The sequence below is a fragment of the Lynx rufus genome, unplaced genomic scaffold (assembly GCF_022079265.1).
Source record: "Lynx rufus isolate CCGP_SWC_20201006 ecotype Redwood Valley unplaced genomic scaffold, mLynRuf1.p SCAF_13, whole genome shotgun sequence".
Classification (NCBI taxonomy): Eukaryota; Metazoa; Chordata; class Mammalia; order Carnivora; family Felidae; genus Lynx; species Lynx rufus.
The window spans coordinates 23343405-23364176 of record NW_025814827.1 but is presented as its reverse complement, the minus strand read 5'-3'; the positions used below and the strand labels follow the sequence as shown (position 1 = coordinate 23364176).

At 37.3% G+C, this 20772-nt stretch overlaps 1 protein-coding gene across 5 annotated transcripts in view; it reads right to left on the bottom strand.

Annotated features, from left to right (window-relative positions):
- MYO5A (myosin VA) overlaps nt 1-20772 on the bottom strand; it is a 188904-nt gene that overhangs the window by 6761 nt on the left and 161371 nt on the right. For 2 of the 5 annotated variants that reach the window (XM_047075091.1, XM_047075092.1), the window contains exons 29-36: nt 19729-19829; nt 16781-16861; nt 14802-15000; nt 12302-12376; nt 10962-11055; nt 5704-5850; nt 3491-3645; nt 1434-1523 (exon numbers count right to left, since the gene is read on the bottom strand). In XM_047075091.1, coding sequence (XP_046931047.1) covers nt 1434-1523; nt 3491-3645; nt 5704-5850; nt 10962-11055; nt 12302-12376; nt 14802-15000; nt 16781-16861; nt 19729-19829 — 942 coding nt within the window. The remainder of the gene's footprint in view (nt 1-1433; nt 1524-3490; nt 3646-5703; nt 5851-10961; nt 11056-12301; nt 12377-14801; nt 15001-16780; nt 16862-19728; nt 19830-20772) is intronic. The other 3 variants (XM_047075093.1, XM_047075094.1, XM_047075095.1) reach the window with 3 other exon arrangements.

Below are 20772 nucleotides of genomic sequence, written 5' to 3'. Positions count from 1 at the left end.
AGTCATTCTCAAATGCTGGTGTTTGTTTCCATCATATTCCCCTTCCACTTCTTACTAGCTTTTGAATAGTATCTAAAGTTGGCAAGCTAGCATTCAGTGAAACAAGATGGGGGAACTTAGTTTAAAAAAAAAAATTAATGAGTGTTTTCACTTATGAAGCAGCAGGTTTACTGCCAAACAGTAAATTATCTAAAGCACTAATCTCTTAACTTCCTATTTATAAATATTGCACCTGAAGGGCATACATCATCTTAAACTAGACTGGCTTCTACAGAGATTGGTGAATAAATAAAAAATTTCCCTTCATTATATTTCATTGTAACCATACATGATTTTCAATCCAAGCTTAGAATGGAATCTTTTGGTGGTATGAGCTAAAATGGGAAGCCAACTGTACAGGCAGGTACTTTTGTCAGACGTTGCCTGACAAAAGGCAATTGCCTGTTTGATGGATTCTGCACATAATCAAGCATGTGCCTCCCTAAAACTACCTAACAACATGGTCAGAAGTGGGGCCTGACAGGACAGTTAATGGCCCCTCGGGGGGATTCTAGTCTGTCTGTCCCACCTACTCAGGGAGCACGTCTTACTCATATTTATATTTTCCGTCATTTGCCGGGATAGTCCCCTGCTGCTAGCCTCTTGGTGCCCAGAAAATGCTACCGCTCAGCTTCTCTGGCTGCTCTCCCAGCACAAGGTGGAGGTATGGAGGGCAGTGGTTAGGGGCACAGGCTCTTGGAGGTGAGCAGACCTAGAATTCTAGCACTGCTCCTTATGGCTAAGAGAACCTGGGCAAAATGATGAACTTCATCGAACTTCAGTTTCCTCATCTGTAAAACTGGGTTATAATCCCTACCTCACAGAGATGTTGCAAGAATTAAATAACACAGAGTAAGTACTATCTGATATATACTGAGCAGACCTTAATAAAGAGTAATTATTAATAGATAACAGTATTGAAATATTAGTTTTGAAGTCTAGTAAACACCTGATGAACATATCACTACAAATAAAAGCAAAACAGGTTTTGGGACCAGTCTAGAGAGACATGCCTTAGCTTGATCACCTTTCATGCATTTGGAAAGCCCAAATCGATGAATTTCTTTAAGTAGTTCTATATTTCTCATATCAGTCCTTGAAAAGCCCACTTCTGCATGCTGACAAGAGGTTTCACTGCTGGTAACAATTCATCGACAAATGCTCATTTTATTTCTGCTATGCTTCATCAAAATACAAACTCTCAGAGGGAAGAAACTATGTCACTGTCTAAATCACTGTTTCATAAACAATGAACATCAAACAAAGCTACAGCATCCAAGCCACCTCTGAACTCAGGCTTCTAAATTAATGGCTAAACGTTTTGTGCTTTTCAATTTTTCCCTAAAAAGTTCACAAAGTATATCACACTGGTGTTTTAATGAAGGTTTTCTCACCTCTTCTCCACTGTACTGCTTCAAACAGTGCAAAAATCGGCATGTGTTAGAGAGCCAGAAGGAGACGGTTTCAAAATCATCACCTCTTTTCTGAAAGAGAGAAAAAGGCTAAATTCACTTTTCCTTAGGGAAATAACAACCTGAAGGAAACTGAACAGATACCAGAAGGCCTCAGTTAAATTATAAAGAATTACAAAAATAAATCACATTGCAAAGTCTTACATCATTGCTAGAAAATTTCAACCGAGTTTGTTGGTTGGTTGTTACTTTGCTTGGCATCTAGTTTCTTGCCATTAGAAAAGGATGCCCAGTCACTCAGTTGATGTCAGTTTAATGGTCCCTTTCAGCAGAAAAAAATTCATCAAGCCACAGCTTACCCCAACTCACTTCCTTCAGGATTACTAAGGGGATCAGAGAGGACTAAAAGCATAAAAGGGAATCACAGACTATGAAACGCTGAAAGCCGGATTAGGTTACAAATCAGGTCAACATTAAGATACAATTCCTGAGCAGAGAATCAGAAACGGGATGAAGGAAGTCCTGTGCAGAAAAGGAGACAGGGGAAGCTGAATAGCTCTTCATCAGGACTGGGGCACATGTCAAACAACCAGTTGCTAAATCAAAACAGGGACTCAAGGCAAATACACTTCAATTCAAAACTGGGATGTGAGACAAGCTCACATCAATTTTAAACGGTATTGAAAGGGTGTTATATTCTAGTACCCATCCCTTTTTAATTTTTAAACAATTTGATATAATAATTAGTTAAATTAGAGAAATGTCTTCTTGCAATTAAGATGAGAGGGAGAAAACGCTTTGGTTTTGTGGTCTTTGCAGGAGCTGACTTACAAATTAGTAAAACTTGCAGACTAAGTGCAATATAGCATCAATACACCAAAAATGAAATGAGTTATATCAGAAGACATTCATCAATTTTTAAACATTAAATCTTCAGAAACCCCATGTTTTAGTAACCACCGTAAAACTAACTGCATAGCATATCTGCACAGCAGGGATGGAGAACCAGCATTTGTCAAAGGTTCACTAGCAGGGACTGCAAGGAGGGTGTGTTCAATGGGGACAGAACTTCAGTTGTAGGGGTATGAAAAAGTTCTGGAGGTGGACAGTGATAGGGTTGGCACAACAATGTGAATATGCTAACGGCACAGAACTAAGCACTGAAAAATGGTTATGCGGTAAATTTTATGTTATATATATTTTACCATAATTTAAAAAATAGTGCATTAAAGACATCTTAGATTTGAAAGCATCCACTGGGCATGTTAACTACCTACTTATCTCCATCCTAAAAGTTCTCATCTAACTTCAGTTAGATAATCAGAAAGCAAAGTGCTTGGAGAACATTTTCTTAGCTCCTCATAAAAACACGTGAGGTAAAGCTAAGTATAATGTTCATTGTTTTTCTAGAGAGGCAAGAGGAGTATTATGCAAGGTGACTCAGTGACTACTGAGTTATGTAGGGCTTTCTACTCTATTACATAATTCTGCTGCCGTTTCCAAATCTTTCCTCTCTGTTAGTATCTATGTGTTGCTTCTCACATGGAACCAGGCATTTCAGGTAACAAGGAAAATTATGGGGTGAGTTGGAGAATAAGAGGAAGAAAAGTTGGAAGAAAAATTATAATGTTTTATCAGACATCTTTTTATATGAATGAAACATATGGTATTGAACTTATTTAATACCTTTCTAACTAGAGCAACATACTTCCTAGATATATGGATCACACTAAGTATTTTTAATTTACTTTTAAGACCTCAAAGCAGACTATTTCCATTTATGGAGAAACTTAATTTACTCTGCACTTAGGTACAATTATATCAAATTAATTTTGATTACTGTTCAACCTGAGCCCCAGTATAAAAGAAGGCATACAGACTTGCAAGAAAGAATGCTTCCTATAGTGGAAGTTACCAGTGAAGACTGCAAAGTGTCATATCTGGTAACTTAGCTCCAGCTTAAGGAAGGAAAAGTAACTTGGGGCAGATTCTGTCATCATTAAGATTAATTATGAGAATTTTGTTGAACATGAACTGACCTTTAATACTTTTTTGATGCTGTTAATTGTTGATGTTAGCAATGACCTTACTTTCTGATCATCATTCAGGTAGTCAGCATGTCGAACACACATAAACAGGATATATGCTGGTAACCCTGGAATCAAATTGACTGCCACACCACGTGGCTTCAGTTCTGAAAGGAAATGAGGAAAAATAATCTTATATAACACTGAAAGTCTTCATGAGGAATGTTTTGTAAGATACAAAAGCACAGTTCTTGTGAAAGAATTCAATCATTCAGGGCTAAGAGGTCACACTAAAAAAAGAAGCATTTTAATAGCTCATTAAGTAGAGAAATTTTGAGTCTTAGTTGGGACATATGAATCTTAGTTGTCTATATAATGACAACTCCCAAGTTTATATCTCTTGCCCTGACTTTTCCCTTGAATTCCAATTTAATGTATCAACTGCCTTCTTAACACCTCTGCTCAGGCACATCGAACTGAGTCCATTCCAAACCAAGCCACTAGATCCCTTTGGAACCTGCTCTCCCAGGAGCTGTCCCCTTCTCAGTTAAATGGCAGTTCCAGACTTCTGGTTTCTCAAATCATGAGCTTAGTCAGCATCTTTGACTCATTGTTTTCTCACACCACACATCTAATCCAGTAATAAGTCCTATTGGCTCTACCTAGAAAACCCATTCAGAATCCAATTACTTACTCTACTGGCCATCCTAGAATAGACTATGCTCTTCTCCTGGACTGTAGTGATGGCTTCCAGACTAGTTTCCCTGATTCATCCGCTGCTCCCTAATAGTACATTTTTCACACAACAACCAGAGTGACTCTATACAAAGATGTAGGTCAGATCCTGTCACTCTTGTCCTGAAAATCTTCCAAGTTACTTCTCATCCATTTATAAAATAAAAAATCTTCGCTATGGTCAGTGTGATCTGGCCCTGTTCCCTTCCCCAGCTCACAATGAATCTCCTTGTTGTTGGTTGAATATGCCAGGCATGCTACCACTCCAGGGACTATGTACTTACTATTTTCTGCCTGGAATGTTCTTTCCTCAGATATCAGGATGATTTGCCTCCTTACCTCCTTTGATCTCTGTTCAAAGATCACCTTATTGAAGACAACTTTCTGGACAGTCTTATATAAACTAATACATTTGCCTTTACTCTTTATCCTTTTCCCCATTATATGTCTATTTTTCCTCTGTTCCCCACCATCCCCCAAAGTAAGATCTATGAGAACAGGGACTTTATTTTCGTTCAGTATCCAGTACCTAGAAAATACTTAGCATGTGGTAGGAGCTCACTAAATGTTATTGAACTGATGAATCTTTGTTAACTCTATGCTTAAAAACCAGTGGCTTCTAAACATTTTTGCTAAATAAAGATCATGCTGAAACTTAAGTGCCTCTGCACCTATATATAGCACTCATGCCATGAACCCTGGGAACATTAAATCAAGTATAATTGCCAATCACATTACTGTCACCCCACACCTGCGGGGAGGAATGCTATGCAAAAGCTGAGAAGAGAGGTTTTTTCCCTTTTTCAGTTCACAACTTTCAGGCTGTGTGCACTCCCTACTCACTTCCCACTGTCCCCTAAAGAGTCTTCTTGCAGAGCCAGGGGGCTTACACACGATCTTAACCCTATGCTGCTCTGAAATGCTTCCTTCATGTCCATTTCATTTGTTCAGTCCTCTCCTTCCATTGCTGGGATCTTTTCCCTAATTCTTTTGTTTCTTCTCTTTCACCAAACTGTTGTTTTTGACATATTTAGTTGTCAAAGGAAGCAAGGAAAAAATGAGATTCAGGAAGTTCAGTGGCTGAGACCAGTGGGTGTTCAACTGTGGCTTACACTTCAGAATCCTTTGAAAGATTGAAAAACATATACCAGACATGGTCAGGCTCTTCCCTCTAGAGATTTTGATGTAATTAGTCTGTGGTGGGGACTGTACGTTAATACTTCTCAAAAGCTTCCCCAGATAATCTAATCTTCAGCCAGAGCTGAGAAGCCCGGGCCTCAAAAGATCCTGATAGGTGGATTCCAGACCAGTCTCCCTGCAGGTTGACTGCAGCATGACGTGGTCAGGATGCTACTGTAGAAGGATCACGCACAGTATGCAGTGATGACTAAAGAAACCAGCGTTGAATATTTCAAACATTAGTGACTAGTCTTTCCCACTGCCGACGCATGTACCAGAAAGACCTTTTATCCCATGCAGAAAATACTTGCCCAGAATCAGGTTCTTAACAAGCTTTTGCTCATCCTCCTTCTTGTATTCCAGCATTCCTTGGAAATCCTTTTCTTTCCTAGGAATATTGACCGGACGGATGGGTTCATCAATGATCTGTCCTGGGGATATGTTCTCCATTTGGCCCACTTCATGAGAAACAAAAAGGAGAAGAAAATATTTTCCAGGTAGAAAAGATAAGAGGGTTCCATAGCCCAATAATTTTAAACGAACTCTATAACAACAAAAGCTTGTCATATTTGCCACTTACTTGTTCCCTCTTTAAATACCTTTTTCTGCTAAAATTGAGTGGACACTTGGCAAAATTATATGGTGATGTCACCCTAACATCCACTAATGCTTGGCTACTATCAATATCAAAGAACCTTACTTGATTTAAAAACATTTTTTTTTTTTTTTGGTAATAAAATTTACTTTGTAGTAAGATTAAATGTCCCTGAAGTAAGTGGTTTAACTTCTTGGTTAATTAATCAGTACCATCATAATGGTTAAATATACTTAAGCTTTAATCACAGAAGAAAAAATATAATATTCTAGGAAGAAGCAGCAAGAGTATTAAAGATTCCCTGTCACATTTAGCTCTATGAATCCAGTCATCAAAGAAAAAGAACACTTACTTTCACTGTATAATTGCAATCAGTTCAAACCACATCAAGATAAATGGCAGAATAGTGTTTGTTCACACTAGTTGATGTGAAATGTTATCATTTTTCACAAAGGCCTTATAAGGCAAAGCACTAACTTTTTCCTACTACCCCTCATCCCCAAAGAAATCATGAGCAGATAAAACACTTCTATTTAATATGATTTCCTAAATATTATTCTGGTTTTTGCTTGTTTGTTTGTAATCAAGTGCTAAATGACTTAAGTTGAAACCATTTAAAGTATAACCACTGGTTAACAACCCTTTTAGATGTTAAAAATGGTCACTATTGTTAATGGCAGGTGCTAGAGAAGGATTATGCTAAGGATTAAAAAAAAAAGTCTTCAATTTCATCTCAAAATTGAGAATTAAATGAGAAATGCAAGGGAAGAAAAGGAAACACAGAGTCATGGTGGTGTTTGTGGAAGTATGTGCTAATAAGCAGGTTTTTCTTCTTTTATCTATAGGGAGGGGGCAGTTAAGAAATCTCTTTAGGCATAGATTGAGTTGAACCTGGTGTCAAACAAACAAAATGCAGCTCAGAAGCATTAGAAAATTTAATGTTGCTGATTCTACAAGGTATCAGTAGAGCTTCCCCTGTCACCCTGGGCAACTTCCTATGTTAGTTCTGGGAAGCCAGCTCCATAGGACAAGGTTATCACAGAGAACACCAGTACCTGCCAGTGTTCTGGCTTAAGTGGCAGGGAGCCAGCCTAGTGACACTCCGTCCACCTCATGCTGCAGCATCACACACCGGGATTACCAGCGCTGACAATCACCACCGTCCATCACCACTATGATATCTGAAGAGTGATCATATCGTGATTGGACAAGTCAGGACTGGGATATCTAGTGTTTCATATGCATGGTAAACTGTATGTCTCTATGCAGGAGACAGGAGATTCAAGCTATTTAGTTTTACACAAATTACTTCTGGAGTCAGTTTAAACACAACACCATGAAGAACTCAGGATCAGCACACAGTGGGCTTCACAGCTTATACATATGCTGCATGTAAGGTACAAAAGAGTAAAACCCCTGCCATCTGTGTTACTAGATGCTTTGAGGCATAGAAACAATTCTGAGAGAGGAAACAGAGGAAACAGATTCAATATATTATATGTTTATCAATAAAGGTACATATTTGGACCCTATGTAATCCAAAAAGAATGTTTTAAACCTACTGATTTCATCCATTGATGATGAGATATACCATTATTTTATATAACACTGAAGAAGGAAAAACACTGCCAATTAAACTACAACCCATCAACAATTTTTGAAAGACGCAACCAAATTTGAGATGTTAAAATGTAAAAATTTGTATATCTCAGAATTTATGAAATACAGTAAATATTTTTATTAGATTTCATGTTTTAAAAGAAAGCTTCACTTTCCTTTTGCAAAACCTCTAACCAAGATATTTTTGGTTCTGTACAAAAATGTCAGAGACAAAATTTGCCATATTTTCATTAAAAGTTTCTCTCTGCCTTTGAATTCTCCTCAGAGATTTGAGTCTTTATAAAAATGCATAGATAAAATATATAGATGTAAGCTCAACACAAACTTGATTTATTTAGCAAGCTATCTTCTAATTAAAATAAAATGTCAAGCTTTATCTAGCATCAGGAAAATATAAGGCCACAAAGAATAAAGCCAGGACGACATCCCAGTTTTCAAAGACTCAAAAGATCTTGGGGTTGTTTGGTCCAATGTTTCATCTAATACAGACTTTCTTCTAGAAAGACCTGAAGCGATCTCTATTTTCTATTTTCTAGATTCGTTATACTTGAGGGATAAAATATTCTGAACCTTCTTGTCCTGGAAAAGGAAAGGAAATTGCATAATTTTTTAAAAGTTAAATTTTCCTCACTTTGGTACCAGAAATATCTTGATTTCAGGCTTAATAGAGACAGTCAAATAAATTCCTACAAGAAGAGAGGTTGTGTTGGAAAATATGACACAAAAGGAGAGTTAAGTGTTCCTGGAAAGCTTGGGTTCTAGTTTCAGTTTGGCTACTAACTGCCGAGACCTTGGCAGTCACTTACAGTTTCTGGACCTCCGTTTTTTACTCCCATGAAATAATTAACTGATTTCCAGAATTCTTTTCGGTATAAATTCCCTGACTCCATGAAAATTGAGATGGAACACCCACTACTGGATTAAAATACAGCACAAAGCACATCAAATTTTGAAACACTCTCAATTTAGCTATATCAAATTATATATGTTGGCGTTTTAAAAAAAAAGCCACACTGGCTTCTAAAAAAGTCTCCTTAATTAAGGGTAGCCCATAGGAGGAGACAAGAGTCTTGCTATTTTAAACCAGAAGAATTTAAGTATATTATATTTAGAGAAAAATATAAGAAAACTTTTAGTTTTTAAAAGATGCTTTGTTGTAGAAAGTTGCCTGTATTTTCTGTATAATGGGAGATTAGGAAATATGAAAAGTATTAGAAGAGCTTGCTACCTTTATTCTCTAATTTGGGGGGGCGGGGAGGGACACTGCACTCAGCACGTGTCCAAGTCACACACATCTATTTTGTTTTATTCTTTAGATACATATCATTTAACTCGAAATATAACTTTTCTGAAGAAATGATGTCTTTGTTTAATCTATGAAGTGTTTCTCAAATGCTACTTATAGATTTGAGAACATAGCTGGCAAGATAGTTTCATTGATGAGATTGATTTCTGATTGATAATGGCTTAAAATTTCTGACTTCTTGAGGTATTCTAACCTATCTCAATTTAAAGTATACATAACAAAAAAAGCTGAGTAAAAACTTAAAATAATAAGTGGCTTTGTTATTTATGAAATTTTACTAATGTATTGCAAAGAAATCATTAGAAGTTGAAAAAACTAATCAGCTAGTTAATATCCTTAAAATCAGTTCTTTCAGGCACTCTGCTAATTATCACCTCATGATATAATTAAAGCAGAATTAAATGCAGAAAGGTTTTCCAAATAAAGATTTTTTAAAGTTCTGTCGACAGACATTACAGTCCATGTGTGTGTGTGATTTGGAGGCTCAAAGTTTTAATGTAACATATGAATCATGTAATGCTACATGATTATAAATAATGGCTCCAAAGTAATCTATATGGTTTCTAAATAAATATCTCAACATTCGTATACCCAAAGAGTATTATCCTCTTCAAAGTGAACACCTATGTTGCCATTCTAAATATTTCTGGAACTGATTTATTTGTTCAACAAACACTGAAGGAATGATTATCGTGGGTCAGACACTATGCTCAATGCTGTGAAAACAAGGAGAAATAAGAAGTGGTCCCTATGCTCAGGAAGCTCATGGCCATTGAGGAAGCCAGTGATTCAAACAGAAAAACTGCTAAAAGTATGACTGTGAAAACCACAAAAAATGTGAGCCATCGTGGTACACAGAGGGCAGAGCCATAAAGCCTGCCTGCATGATCAGGAGAGGCTGCGCTTGGGGATGTGACATATGACTCTGGTCTCAAAGGATGAGCAGGACTTGAGCAAGAGAAGATGGAAGACCAAACAGAAAGGACAGTCAGGACAGACCTGGAATGCTGAAAGAAGGAAAACCACACAGAGTTAACATGGTAGACTCTTCTGAGCATTCCCAGTGTTGGGGACTCTTCATCCTTTGAGCCAAGCAAACACTATGCAGAGTGACACCAAGAGAACAGATGGGTAGTCAGACTGCACAGTATCATTTCTGGTCAAAATCGCATAGGTTTGAAGGCAATTCCAAAGAGGGTCTCTAAATCTCTTGAACAACGAGAACATTATTAGAATATGCTTAGAACCCGGCTTTACCTCCATTTACTGCTATATCCCTGGCACCTAGATACATACCTAGGGAAGGAACAAGCATACTGATCCAAAAGACAAGATTCATTTGTATATAATAACAACTGATATTTGATCATTTTTTCAAGGTGTTTTCCCATCGTCATATACAAACCATGAAACGCTTAAAGAAATTTTCTTTATAATCATAATTCATTTTTCCTTATTTACTTCTCTTATTTTCTCTATTAGATTCTTTGAAGATGCAGACTTAATTTTACTCATCTTAGTTTCCTTAATACTAGAAGTTAACAGTAAAAATAATAATGAAGTTGTATATAGCATTTACTATGTGTCAGGAAATACACCAAATACATTATACACATTAATTATTTCATCTTCACAAACTGTCAGATAGATGCCATGATAATTCCCATGTAACAAGTGGGGAAACTGAGGCATAGAGAGGTTCAATAACTTGCCCGACATCAGAGGACTAATAAAAGAGCTGGGAGTTGAAGCCAAGAAGCTTGGCTATAGAATCCATGTGCTTAACCTCTGTTATACTGCCAAGCACAGTGTCTGGCACAAAGAATACAGTCATTAGATGCTTGTTGAATGAATTCTCTCTCTTCACAAATTACTACTACCATGAAAAGAACATTTTTCCCTACTAGCAATGGAAATTTCCACTCTATAGAGGCCAAGTTTGCTGGTCTAATACCATCCTTAATAACTGCATGCAAACCTGTTAGACCACTAGTATAACAAACATAAAATCAAGATTTGGCAACTGTTATAAAATCATGTTTAAATACCTTCTAGTTCACCAATTTTTTTGGCAAATACTTTCAGTTGTTTTTTCAGTTTTCGAACAGTCTTGTCTTGTTTTTCAAGTTGCTCCATCAAATCCTAAAGATTAAAATGAGAAATATAACAGAAAAATCAAAATGGGCCTTCGAAAAGGCAGAGAAGGAAAGCAGACACAAAATCACAGGAATAGCACTGTTAGTTTTACATAAAAGCTCCAGAAAAGCTCGCTGGTGGAGCCACCACCTGGCTAAAACTGGCAGGCATGGGAAATACAGCTACCAGAAAAGCCAAATGTTAAAATACACACTGCCATAAGATCCTTTACAGCGTGATGGAGAGCAGGCTCCCTGGGGAGTCTTTTCCAGTAGACTCCATGTAGGTAAAACAATTGAATGCTCAAAAAATGTACTGCTTTTCCAGTGGAATGCTTTCCTTCAAGGGGGAAGAGGCAAAATAAATTTTGATGAATGCTCAAAAAGTTCTGTGGGAAGTTTTAAGGATGGTTGAACTTAGGCTGGGCTTTTGACACCTGTGTGTGAGAAGCACTGTCTCTATGAGACCCACCCTTTGGAGATGCTAAAATTAGTCCTATAACTTAGAAGTTTGGGGAATTAAAAGGTAAGATGAAAAAATAACCACAGAGAAAGAATAAAGAGTGGCATGTGGCATAACATACACGTAAAATTTCACAGGTGATATAATTTTTCTTATAGAGAAAAACGGGAGCAATTCCTAATGCTTCATGCCCCCCAAAAAAAAGAAAAGAAAAGAAAAGAAACAGTGCATTCAAGGGGAAGGGGTAAAAAAGTCTGTGATGACTGGCTAATTAATCCAGAATTCTCAGATCACAGGCATAGTTAAGAGATCAATAAGTAAGAAGAAAATGGGTAACAGCAGACTTGAAGCTTAGGGGAGAAGTCAATCAGTGATATCCATGGTTATTATTCAGGTTATGGTGAAGAAAAGTATTTACAAACACAAATACTCATTCCCTTTGCAGTTTAAGACAGCACAGATTTAGATAGTAGACCATTGAGTCAAAGGGAACAGGTGCTAACATTTCAAAGTGTTCATTTGTGTTTCCTGGATTGTACTTTATCTTTCAAATCACATTTTGCTTCCATCACACTGTAAGCCTAGTGTTAATAACAAATCCAACGTGACAATGGACGCAAGACACTGATAGAGGTGACACCACTGGCTACGAGACAGCTGTGGGAAGAAACAGGTTTCGTGAAGGTTTTTGAAGAGATTCCTGAGGAGGGGCGGGCAGCAGTGTGCTGTTCAATAATAGAGGCTACAAGTAGCAAAGGAGACAACAGAAATGCACTCCGAATTTACATACAATCATCCGCTTGTAAAGTGAAATCCGATATGATTGATACTTCTTAGGGTCATCTGCATATAATTCCTCAAAATACTGAAAAAACAGGCACAATGGATATTTGTTTTTCTCTGTGTCTTTGAGGGGAATTCAACTTCTCAGCAAAATCAATTTAAAAATATTTTTAAAACCCAAATAATTAAAGTATATATTCTTGAAAGGCTCTGCCATTGCCTTCTGATCTTTCCAGTATAGATGATTCTAATTATATATATATATGCATATATATATATATATATATATACACACACATACACATATATTTTCACATGTTCAGAGGACACAGGCAACATCATTTCACGTGCTCAGAGGACACAGCTCAGGCATCATCATTTAGCAGGTGAATAGAGCAGTGGCGATTATTCCTCAGATAAAGCTGTTATTTCACTCCTCAGACCTGCTCACGAGTTGCTCTATTTTTTTTTTTTTTTCCGCTGTCAGCAGTAGTGACAAGGGCAAGAAGGCAAATGAAGTGAAAGGGAGAATCACGGCAAGGTGGCACTCTTGTCTGAAGTTGTAAAGGCTGGTGAGAAGCTGCGTGCCCTCTTTCCCTGAAAGGCAGCATGGGGAAGGCCTGTGGAGTATGCTTCCAAGAGGAGGGAGAAAGGCCATCTTTGTGTTCGTGTTGGGAGGCAGGTGGGTAAGAGGGTTACGCAGGGTAGGGTTTCTAAGAACACTAAGCCTAGATCTCACTGCTGCTTTACTATTCTGCTCAAGTGTTTCCTAAAGAAATGCACAATTACGAATGAGAAACTGTATAATGGTTTTGAAAAGTGCATTATTCCCTACACTTAAGTTTGAAACCATTCTCCAGAGTGAGGTATGAGAAGCAGCTGACTTGAGGAGGCTTTTCTAAAACTCAGAGAAACTCATTAACTAGTCTCTTCCCCTTAGAATTTGAAAGCTTGATTTACTTTTCTATTAGCTATGAAAAACTGCCAAGAAAATTCATCCTGCAGACAAGCTTGCAAAAAAAATGGTGAATCAACTTAGTAAAAAAAAAAAAAAAAAAAAAAAGACTCTGGGAACTTGCCATCCAGAAGCATCTTGATTTCACGGTTTCACCTTGTATTTTAAGATAATCATTCACAAGCACAGCATTTATACACTGATGAATCATTATAATTTAGCATATTTATCAATACTTAAGCATTCAAGCACTGTTCATTCAATTTAAGCAACAATACACTTGAGAGTAATAAAATGACATTTTAAAAATATTCCGTGATTCAGAATACTTTCTCCCATGAATTAGTAATATTTCAGTCACTCTGGAAAGAGTCCAACACCTGCTGTCACTTGCCTCTCCCATTCCCACAACAGAGCCTCATGCAGCAAGCTATCCTCAGAGGGACAGACAGTGAGAAGAATACTTTTAGGTTTTGTGTCTAATTTAATAAAAGGTGGGTGAATAGATGACACTAGAAAACTATTTGTAACATAAATGATCACTAATGGAGTTTTGGAGTGGTAATTCAGACTGTTAAATCTGCAGAGAAAATCCAAACTATTTTTATTAAAGGTCATTAAACGCTGAACAACAACAAAAAAGACCGGTCACTACCAAGTCTTAATAGCTTTTCTCAAAACTAGGCTGACACGACAATATAGATTTTATGTAGAAATGTGGAGCTATAACTTTTCAATGACTTTTAATTTAATAAATATATTTATTAAACTTAAGTAGGTTTAAAAAATCTGTAATAAGTTATTTTGTGACAGAAATATTTTAGAAAATATTTCCTGTAAAAGAAAGAAAGAGGAAAAAAAAGGAGTAAGAAATAACTTGGACTCTGTGCCAGCACTCAGAATCTGGCAAGAGAAAAAAAAAATATTCATTGCACTTCTGTTAGAATAAAAAATGTATAAACTTGAATCCTGATGTCCCTGCACCCTGACCTGGGCTCAGGTATGCTGACGCTATCCAATGTCCACCAAAAGCCCCTGCTTCGTTCTGCCAACCACCTTTCCTGACCGTCACTCCAACCCCACCTGTCTGCTAGAGATGGAGGCAGGAATGGCCTTCGTGGCTGCCTAGGGACCAAAGGTCAAAAGAGCTTGTTCCTGGTCTCTACTGTGACAACCACATAACAACCTCCTTATAATGGCAGGGTCTGAAGCTGAAGTGGAGAAAGGAGGTCACCTGAGTTCTCAAGGATAGCAAAAGCCCAGCACACAGTCAGGGGATATCTCCCAGACCCTCCAAGCTAGGTCTAAGAATGCTCAGACACGCCAGAGCCTTCTGTCAGAAACACAACCTGTGCACGTGCCTTTTTCATTTCTACCAACACAATCACATTTTCCTTACTCCATCTCTGCTAGAGAAAGAGGGTATCATGTGTGAGGCAATGAGTCTCTCCCAGTCAAAAAGGATGTGTTTGATCAAAAAGAAACTAGGACCGTGCTGGAGGGCCAGGCACTGCCTACTAAGGAATGCACGGACCTGGGCGCCTCTCCTTACCAAATTTTCATTGGTCAACCTGGTGATCTCGTGTTGCAGGCTGGCCTCGATGCGGGCCTCCGGGGGCAGCTGCAGGTTCTGGGCCAGCAGCTGCTGCTGCCGGTTGTTCTCCTCCTTCAGGCTCTGGATCTCTCCACGCAGGGCTTCAGCCTCATTCTCGTGGCTCCTCTTCTGTGACTGGAGCTGGGATTCCAGGAGCCTGAGGAGAAGCCACACAGGTTGAAAAGGGAGAGGACACCTGAGTCTCTGCTCGGTGGGTGTGACACTTTGTGCTCACTTGCAAGGGCAGGAAGAGTTTGTGTAACTTCTGATTTCATTAAAGTCAAGAAGCTCAAACAAGGGCCAGCAACGGAAACAAGCGCTCTCATATTTTGTGTCTTTCTGAATTGTGGACCCTGCTACAAATATATCATCTTCAAAGGCTCTAACAAATAGAAAAGTTTAAGCTCTTTTGAAAAGTTTGTAAGAAATGATGACTAAAATAATCAATTTAAAAGACACAGCTTTAATCTGGTTTACAACATTTACATTTGAGTTGGCAAAGACAATACCTTTGTCACAGAGTAACTCTACACTGCAGAGGGCAAGATTACAAACTTCCAATCTAATTAAATATGCCTTTAAGAATTTCAGTGTTACTAATTTCAGGCAGAGAGTGCGCCCAGGGTCCCATTTCTACTTTCTACTCTTATCTCTGAAGGACAGAAAGGCTCGAGTGTGACTCTGAAATATATACAGATTTTCCCAAATGCAGATCGTTCTAAAACTTCATATACATGCATTTTAAATTTGTCATCTTCTCTCTTCCCCATAAACTTCCATATCAATAACAGAATCCTAACAAGACATGGTTTTAGAACAGAGATGTTAATAGGATGAACAAAGTGGTTACTGCTTCTCTGAGCAAGCATGCAAGTCAGCTGTGCCTGTAAGTAGACCAGGGTGTTGGTGGTGAGAATATCAGCACCCCCCATTTACGATGCACCCCCACTCCTACATCCACCCCTTTTCCAAACACAGAACCAAGTTATGGTTACAAATTAACTAACACAAAGAAAGAAATGACGTCCTTTTATCCTAATCCCCTTTGTTATCAGCTGCTGGGCAAAAGTTAGTGATGCCATTGCAAGCAAATTGTTAACAACAGACTGAAAATATCTAGTAATTATAAAATTTCAAAGGAATCTGAATAACACCACAAAGTTAATAATGATGGCTTGTGGTTAGAACAAACAAAGCAGAATAAGCAGGAACTCCTTGAAAAAGAAGTTAAGTATTTTAAAAATGTAATTACTAACGTAGTATTTTTATGAGATTTTAAAAATACAAATATCCCTAGAGCAGATGAATGTCTACGTTAGAAAGCTGCTGTTGTTTCAATTTTATTTTGCTTTCCCCTAAACACATGTAATGTGTTGAGTTTAGGTAATTATTTTGAACTGCAGCAATGCAGGAGACCCCCCCTGATTTGTGGTCTCACATATCAGAATTTCACAAGAATCACATAGAAGGCCAAATTATGCACTCAACACTGCTGTTAGGCAGCATGGTACTAATATAGAAGACCGCACAGTCTCAATGCCACAGGTGCTTATGTCCTTTAGATTAGTCATTATTCCAAACAAGAAACCACTAAGTAATAGGTATTAATCTCTCCTACGGTAATTTGGGCTCTAGTTGAAAGGTTTTGTCTTTTTTCCCAACTCCTACTGGGAGATTCACAAATTTTAGTGTGTGAAAGAAAGATCCTTCACTTATGGCCCGCAACTCCTATATTCACTATCAATCCATTTCAGCTTTAATTGCATCCTTTAGTGGAGAAGATATTTAAGAAGGTGTTGGCTGAATGTTCTAAGTTTTGCTGAAATTTACCCAGGAAGACAATTAATGTATAAGAAACATAGAAGTTAAAGTCAGGAAGACACTGTTAGTAAGAGAAACAAATTAATAACATTCCATTTTGAAGAGACAAATATAACCTGTTGGCTTGTTTTAACCCTTCATAAACCAGCCACAGCTCTCCATCCTCATTCAACTCATGGCAATCCATAGCAGGTGATCTTCCATGCAAAAGGAACAACAATGCAAAACACAAAGGGATACAGGACGGTCATGAGATGATGATGGACAAGAGCAGCACATGGTATTCCAATACTTAATTAAGTCAATGAGACTTTTTTTTATTAATTACAAATGACTTTAAGACATTATCACAAAAATTATTTTTGGTTAATTTTTTAAAAAATGGGTAACATATAACATCACATGTCAATGGGTAGAAAGTAAAACAAAATACAATCAAGGAGTGAGAAGCACTTTTTCTGCAAAATCTGAAATGAATGAAAAGGTGAGAAAGAGGTTCTGTTTTTAACATTTTATTCAGCTAGCAGAGTGATCTTATATGTCACATATTATATTAGAGACCAAGCATGACAATCACACACACATAGAACAAAAACGTCAGCTGTCTTCATGGGGCAATCTTCACAATCCATTTCAAAATGAATGAAGCTTTAAGTCTTCTAAGTAGAAACTGGTTTTCACTTAATAAAATCTGCTTTCCTATTTTTAAAACTGTCTTAAGAAATTCTTATAGGGGTAACTTATAAATAAGTATATGTCCTAAGTTCTCAGCTTTTATGACATGATTATTAAAAAGATTTTTTGTGTCAAAAATTAACGTTAAGATCTGGAGAAACTGCTTTTCTTTTAGAGATGTGACACATTTTAATAAAAGTATGTATAAATAATAAATAATAATGACAAAGTCAAGTACAGGTTTTTTTCTACCTGGAGTATAAAAATAATATTTTGGGGTATTTGCCATCAGACACTGTCCTACATCCTTCCACGTGTATGATTTCATTTAGTTCTCCTAGTAACCCATCATGTATCATTTGCGACACTGCAAAGGGAGACACTGAGTCTTAGAAATAAGATACCTGTGGAGGTTACACAGCTGGCAAGTAGCAGAGCCCAGGGCTATCTGACTCCAGAGTCCAGGTTTTTACTCTTCCTACTAGACTTCTCTTTATATGATGTGTACATAAAGCACAGGCCAGAGAATGCTCTTCTGTTTACCATCTCCCCTTGGAGAGTTTATCCATTTTCATGGTCGCAATTATATTATTATATGTTGATGACTTCAAAATTTGTATCTCAGTCTATATACCTCTTCCATTCCAGATCTATATTTTCAACTGCCTATGGATTTCTCTCCTTAGATGTCTTCCTAGCTCCTTAAATTCATTACTTATAAATCTGCTGGTCATCTCCACCCTGAACTTCCCCACACTACAGACCCAGGATCATGAAATGGCATCACCACATCCAACCAAGTATCCAAGCAGACACTTGACAGCCACCCTCCATAATTCCCTATCCCTCACCCGCACATCCAAGCCACAAGATTTACTGACTTCATCTTATGTATCTTATGTATCTTTCAAAGTGTCCCCTTTCAATCTCAACTGCCACCAATCACATCAAAGTCACTGTAATCAGTCATTTAATTACAGTAATAGCTTCCTAACTAGTTTTTATGCCTTCAATCTCTTTCTACTATAATCTGTTCTCTAACATAAAAGCTAGGGCTAGCTTTCTAAAATTCCAATATCATATCATTCTCCTACTTAAAACATTTCAACAACTTTGACTGTCATTGGAGTGATGTCCATATTGTCTTGGCTGTCTCCCCAACAGCCTACAAACTCTGTGAAAGCAAGAACTACATTTATCTTCCTTACTGCTATATTCCCAGTGTGTGACACAAGGCCTAACATGAAAGTGGCATGCAATACATATCTCTGGTGATGGAATAGCAGAATGGATGGGTGGACAGTGTAATATAGCTCTTTCTATACTAACACATTCTTACATAGAAGTTATGCTTATACTTTATATCATAAATTAAAATTTAAGTTTAATCCAATACTTTTTAAGCATTCTCCATTCTTACCCATAAAACAAGAACAGTACCTTAAATTTTGTATGGCAATATTCTTTAGTCTGTAAAGTATTTCTGTATACTAGCCCTGATACGACACAGCAGGAGACTTAGACTGCACACTTGTAACACAAATCCCCAGAATCATCTTTCTCTGTGATCATCACATGTTCTCTTAAGCATGTAGCCTGTAAGTTCAGAGTTCAAAGGCAAAGAGGCTCTGTTGGGAAGTGGGGGTGGTAGGAAGGCTGAAGGAATTGCAGAGATGAGACTTCACTCTGTGATAATCTCAGCTACAGGGGAAGTCTTTAGTAAAGTTTCATCATTTAGTGGCTGTGCAAATCCTGTACCTTCAGTCAGACTATCCAAAGCTCTTGGGTGCTAAGTGCCATCTATAACTTCACTTGTGTTTGTGGTAAATAAGATAAAATCAGAGTTAGGATTTTCTCAAAACACCTTAGGAAATGTGACAAATACTTGGTCTTAAATATCAGGGTCCCATCCAAGTACTCTTGTAGAATGATATGGCCAACACTGATATGATTCCAGACACTTCCTCACTTCTCTCCACTCTGAATTTCAATTACCGAAAGCTAAAGTTGCCCCTATAAGCCTTTACAAATAACCAACCATCCTGAACAAAATATGAAAGTGACTACCCAAGACAGTCCAACAGTGAGCAATTGGTTTTCCTCTCAAGGCTAAGACCCTAAATAATACAGAAATATCATCCCTTGATGTAAAGAACATTCATTCCCCTTGACCCCTCTCATCAATAATGCTACCTCAATATTATAACTGAGATTTTAATGAGGAATTTATTAGAAACCTTGAATTCCCTCTGAAAGTCAGATGGTGTCTAATAAAGGTCAGATGATGTCTATATAAACACTTTGACTTACTGTACAAAAGACTGGCTTAAAGACAAAGATACACATGACTATGATTAAACCAAAATGAATAAAAAGAAAATGGGCTTACCTGTTTGTTTCTTTCAAACCAATGTATGCTTGTGCTATTTCACCTTTATCTTTCATTTTTTGCACATCTTCCAAAAGTATTGTGGAATCTGTCATTGTATTCTGAAGGGGGAAATGACACATTTCCACATTAACAGTCAACTCGAAAGCTTTAGACCACACACAACATTGCTCTTTCCTCCAGAAGAGAGGATTTATGTGTTCCTCCAGAGCTCCTGGTCCCACCAGAGTGCCAGGCCTGGCCCCGTGCAACTACAGAGGAGGGTCTGGCACAGGCAGCTAAGATCAAGAGACACCTTCAGTCCCTCTCTTGAAAATCCCTATTGCTCTACTACAAAGGTGGTGAGATTCTAGAGCACCAGTGTCCTGTAAATAAAATCACTTATGGGCTGTGTGTATTTTACATGATGTGTAAAAATATATATGTGTGTGTGTGTGTGTGTGTGTGTATATATATATATATACATATACATATATATGTATACAAATATATATATATATACACATATATATATATATATTTCATTAAATAGCTCTTTAGTGTCCTTGCCTGATAATTGTTCTAATGCTATATAATAACACAAATATATATATTTCAAAGTGTGTATATATATATATAAAGTATATGTATACTTAATATATAAAGATATAGATATATTTCCAAGTATACATAAAGTATTACAACAATAACTAGGTAAAAACACCAAGCAACACTGAATGAACAAAGACCAAAACTATTCTTTCTACTACTTGCCATCTAGTTATAATAAAATAAATGCCCCAGTAAAACACCGTAAAGTTTGACATAAACCTCATCTTTCCATTAAAAGCTCAGTACAAAAAAGTGGATGATATGCTTTAGTAAAATTAGAAGTTTTTTCTCACATATTTAAATATATATAAATGGGAATGATTTAGCTCCCTGTAAATATCTACCATCTGCTGTTATTCAACTAACTCTTTTTCTGTCTGTTACATTATAGTATGGTACATAAGTTTTTGAAATACATATCTAGCAGGTCAGCATTACTAATGATTTTGTATA